Genomic DNA, 4371 nt, shown 5'->3' on the forward strand with positions numbered 1-4371 from the left:
GATGCCGGAACAAAATATATTGTCATTTAACAACAGGAAGTTGTGCCTTGTGGCTGAACTCTTTATCTTCATATCTTCATTTGCCCCTCTTTTCTTAGGCTGGAAGAGACAATTTAGTCTGTTTGTTTACTATCACCCACTCCACAGCAAAAGCCAATGAGCCTCACCAAGTTATTTCTGCATCAAACCTACAGCATGAAAAAAAAAATAGCTATGGCTACAGGTAAAATAGTAAAGTTCACCTGTACAGAACACAGCCTGATCACTAGCTTGTGATGATCTGTTGTATTATTGTGTTATTCCTGCGAAGTTTTCACCTGTACCAATTCAAGCAGGAGTGCTGGAAATAACCTGTCACAAAGGAGCGCCACCTGAGAAAATGAACAAAAGAAGACAAATAGTTCAATACAAGCTTCATAATAACCACATATTTTGGGATCCAGCCTAGTCCCTGCAAGAAAACGGTGAATTAATGCTGTTTAAAGTTTTGCTTGAACAGTTTTTCCTTTTGGAAAACTATTTGCAATACAATAATGAGAAAAGCAGAGCTGTGAACAGAAGTGTTTTATAAGGCTGATTACCTTTCCAGGGCCTAGCATTTCATCCAAACTTTGTTTATCCAGAGTAAATTCAATGGTTAAAAAGATTAATTGAGCCTATTTTATGTTACTTGCACATGCTCTCACAGAGGAAGTGACTTGTGCTTTTTCTTATTGACTCATGCACAAGAGCCTGAAATACACCAGCAAGAGCAAAATGACTTTTCTAAATTTAGCACTTCATAAATCTTAGAAGATGTCAGCTCATTTACTGTTTTTTTTTGTTTGGTTGGTTGTTTTTTTCCCCTCCATTCTTTCAGGTCCAAAAATCATACATCTGCATGCAGGAGATGCACAGATCTGCCTTTGTTTTTCTGTTGTGATCTTCCAGAAAACAAAAGGCATCTGACAGCCCACTAGTGCTCTCTCCCTCTCCCCCCATAAACATATACTATGTGCAGGTGTACAAGCACGTACATACGTAGGTATGTGCATTTCTTTCTCTTTGAGCTAATGGAGGAGAATAAATTAATGTGATGTCAAGGCACAAAGCCCTGTGGTTTGAAGGAGCCGCATGATTTTGTGCATGTAGGCAACCAAGGATCACTGATACTATTCACCTATATTCAATGGGTGAAAACTCAAATTTAAGTTGTTCCACAGTTTTGCATGTCTTTACCCCTGCGTACTTAATTTTCATCTCCATGCCCTGGACAACAGCTTGTCGCCTAGTTGAGGCCTGTTTTGCGGGTAACAGAACAGATACGTAATTACTAAGGGCTACAGTTTCAAAAGATAAATAATATTGCCACACGCAGTGGTTCACATGTTTTTGATGAGCCAGCAGTATAACTGTAGCAGATGCACTCCCTCTGCCCCGCTTCCCATTCCCCCACCCCAAAAGCCACAGAAACTTCTAGACTGGCCCCTTGCTTGGCAGACAGGGCTGTTGGCCAATGAAACACCTCAACTGAGAGACGTTTCTGGACAACCAGCAAAAACGCCCACCACTCAGATGCAAGTAGACAGAGAGATGCTTTGACTTGGTCTTCCTTGCAGCAAGAGAAGCAAATTAAAGACAGGGAAAAAAAAGAAAAAAAAAAAAGCCATACTGCTGTGTACCAAGGCCCAGGGAGCAGCCGATGAGATGCAGCCCTGGAGCTGGGCAGAACTCAATCTCGGGGGGAGAAGGAAAGAAACAGCCCTTGGGCTGTCTGGAAGGAGCCGTCAGCATCGGCATCCCACCCCCTCCACAGCAAAGGGCTGCACGGCCATAGCCCAGCTCCCTCCAGACTCCCACTGACCCCAGGCTGCTGTGGAAACTGAGGGGGAAGGTGCGGAAAGAAACAAGGGCAGCCTGGGTGGGGACAGCAATGCCACCTGCACTGTTAGCAACACTGGGACTTATCCTGTCATCTTTATTGTTTATTTTTCTAATAAGTAGACTAAGCCAGCTAACAAAGAGCTTCCTGGCACTGAGACTTCTGGAGTATATATTCCTTTAATTCTCTGATAAGTAAATTAAATCAAATAATGGCAGCTTCGTGCTCTGCTTCAGCCCCCATTTTGCCAGCACCTGGGGGGCCAGCCTAGCGCCGGCGGCGGGGCAGCCTCTTGCTGGGCTGGGGAGAATCCGGGGGACTGGGGTTCCTCCTCTTTGGGGGGCGACGGGGCCCCCCGGGCGAGCGGTCCCTGCCCCAGCCGGGACTGGAGGGGCTGCGGCTGCAGCCCTGGCCAGAGGGACCTGCCACCGCCTGCCCCGGCTCCTCCTGGGGCTGCTCCAGCTGCTCTGCAGGGACGGGCACAGTTGAGGAGCAGCTGGGAGCCCAACGCAGGGCGGCCTCTGACGTGCTTGGCTGCTCCTCCACATCAGAGCTTGCAGGGCTGCCGAAGGAGGCCGGCTGGGGGGCAGGAGTCCCCCCCCGGGAGGCGCTGGGGCTGGGGCTGGACGCAGGGCTGTCGTCCTCCCCCGAGTCAGCACGGGGGTCCTGCTGGCCCAGGTGCAGGCGGATCTCCCGGCCACACAGCTGCACAGTGGCGTCGATCAGCTGGCGGACAAACGTCCTGGTGTCTTCCAGCACGTTGTCCTGCAGCTGCCGCACCAGCGCCTCCTCATCCAGCCCCCAGAGGCACAGGTGGGCCACGACGGTGGCCTCCGTCGCATCCAGCTCCCACCACTCGTTCTCGGCCAGCGCCTGGAGCTCCCGTCGCAGCCACGGCAGCAGGGGCCTGGTGTTATTTGGGTGGCTCTTGAAATAGTCCGCCCAGACCTCAGGAGGGAAGCCACCAACCTCAGCCCTGGGCACTGGCCCCACAACCCCCTCCTCATCCTCATCTTCATCCGATGACGCTGCAGTTCTGGGAACGTCGAACATCAAATAGTCGTCGTCGGACAGCCTGGAGAACAAGATGGCCGTCGTCCTCGACCGGCACAGGGGGCAGTTTGCCTTCTGCCTCACCCAGCGCATGGCACAGCCTATGCAAATCTGGTGGAGGCAGGGGGACATGTAGGCGACGTCCTCTCGATCGTCGCAGCAGATGGGGCAGCTCCACTCGCTCTCGGCAGCCATGTTCTCTGGGTGCTGTGATGGGCTGGGGAGCACTGAGGACAAGGAGCTGGTCCTTCTGGTTGACACTGCAGCAGTGGGTGTCACAGGCTGCAAAACGGAGAGAAGCCACGGTCACTTGCTTGCCAGGGATGGGAGGAGAGGAAGAGAAGGATACACCCGGGCTTCCTGAGCCCCATCTCCTGCCTCACAGCCACCCCGGGGAGATGTTTCCCCACACAGCTCACCTCCGCTGCTGCAAGCGTGTCTGGCAGTTCCCGTCTGCCTGAACCAGGCAGGGCTGGGGAAACACAGGGGATGGCTCCGGAATGGGACTGAGAGCTGCTGACAGCAGCCCCAAAGCACCACCCAGCACCACGAAAAGCCTCGCTCAGACCTCCAGACCTCACAGGCTGCTCGGCAGGAGTCCAGGCACGAGCCAGGCTGGGCCAGGTTCTGCCAGCGCCCCAAGATAAGCAGCGATGGATGTGAGGTCACAGTCCATGGCTGGGTGACATCAGAGCCCGCTGCTCAGTGACATCACCATCCACAACATGCCCCGCAGTGCTCACCTAGGCAGCCATTTGAGCAGCTTCCAATGAAGGACTGTTTCTCACTGTGAAACTGTCTTGTGTCAAGATAAATCCTTTCCCAGTGTAACTGGTGCCCATTGCTTCTTCTACCCTTTGTCTGTGTCTTTCTTGAATTGTGGGTACCAGAACTGAACACGCTGCTCCAGGCATGGCCTCAGGAGCACTGAACAGAGTGGGAAGATCACATCTCTGTCTCTGCTAGCAATGCCCCTGCAGATGCAGGCCAAGATCTGGTCTGCCTTCATTGCCACAGCAGCTCACTGCAGACTCTCCTTCCACTTGTTGCCCATCAGGACACGCAGGTCCTTGCAGCAAGGCTGCTCACCATCCACACAGAGCCCAGCCTGTACTGGGCTCTGTGGTTATTCCAGCCCAGGTGCAGGACTTTTTACTCATCTCTCTGACTACTTCAGGGGTAACTTTCTGTGCCTTTCATTTCTCTTTTTCTCCCTCTCTTTCTTCCTTGGTTGGCTTGCTCTTTCCCAAAGGTCATGCCCATCCCACCAACACAGCAGACTAAGGCACAGCCCAACCTCCATTTCTTTTAGGAATTGCCCAGTTTTTCCTCTGCCACATGTGCTGGTTACAGCTAATTTTCTTCACAGTAGCTGGTGTGGGGCTACGTTTTGGATTTGTGCTGGAAACAGCGTTGATAACACAGGGATGGTTTTGTTATTGCTGAGCTGTGTTTAC

General features: G+C 52.2%; 1 protein-coding gene across 1 annotated transcript; it reads right to left on the bottom strand.

The window, feature by feature from the left end:
• Positions 1-1486: 1486 nt before the first annotated feature.
• On the bottom strand, positions 1487-3870 carry LOC110365057 (uncharacterized). The gene is made up of 2 exons (XM_021299021.2): positions 3334-3870; positions 1487-3196 (listed from the first exon to the last, which is right to left on the bottom strand). The coding sequence occupies exon 2, from the start codon at positions 3107-3109 to the stop codon at positions 2129-2131; it is 981 nt and encodes a 326-aa protein (XP_021154696.2). The 5' UTR covers positions 3110-3196; positions 3334-3870; the 3' UTR covers positions 1487-2128.
• Between the last annotated feature and the right edge of the window lie 501 nt (positions 3871-4371).

The sequence above is a fragment of the Columba livia genome, chromosome Z, assembly GCF_036013475.1.
Source record: "Columba livia isolate bColLiv1 breed racing homer chromosome Z, bColLiv1.pat.W.v2, whole genome shotgun sequence".
NCBI classification, from domain to species: domain Eukaryota; kingdom Metazoa; phylum Chordata; class Aves; order Columbiformes; family Columbidae; genus Columba; species Columba livia.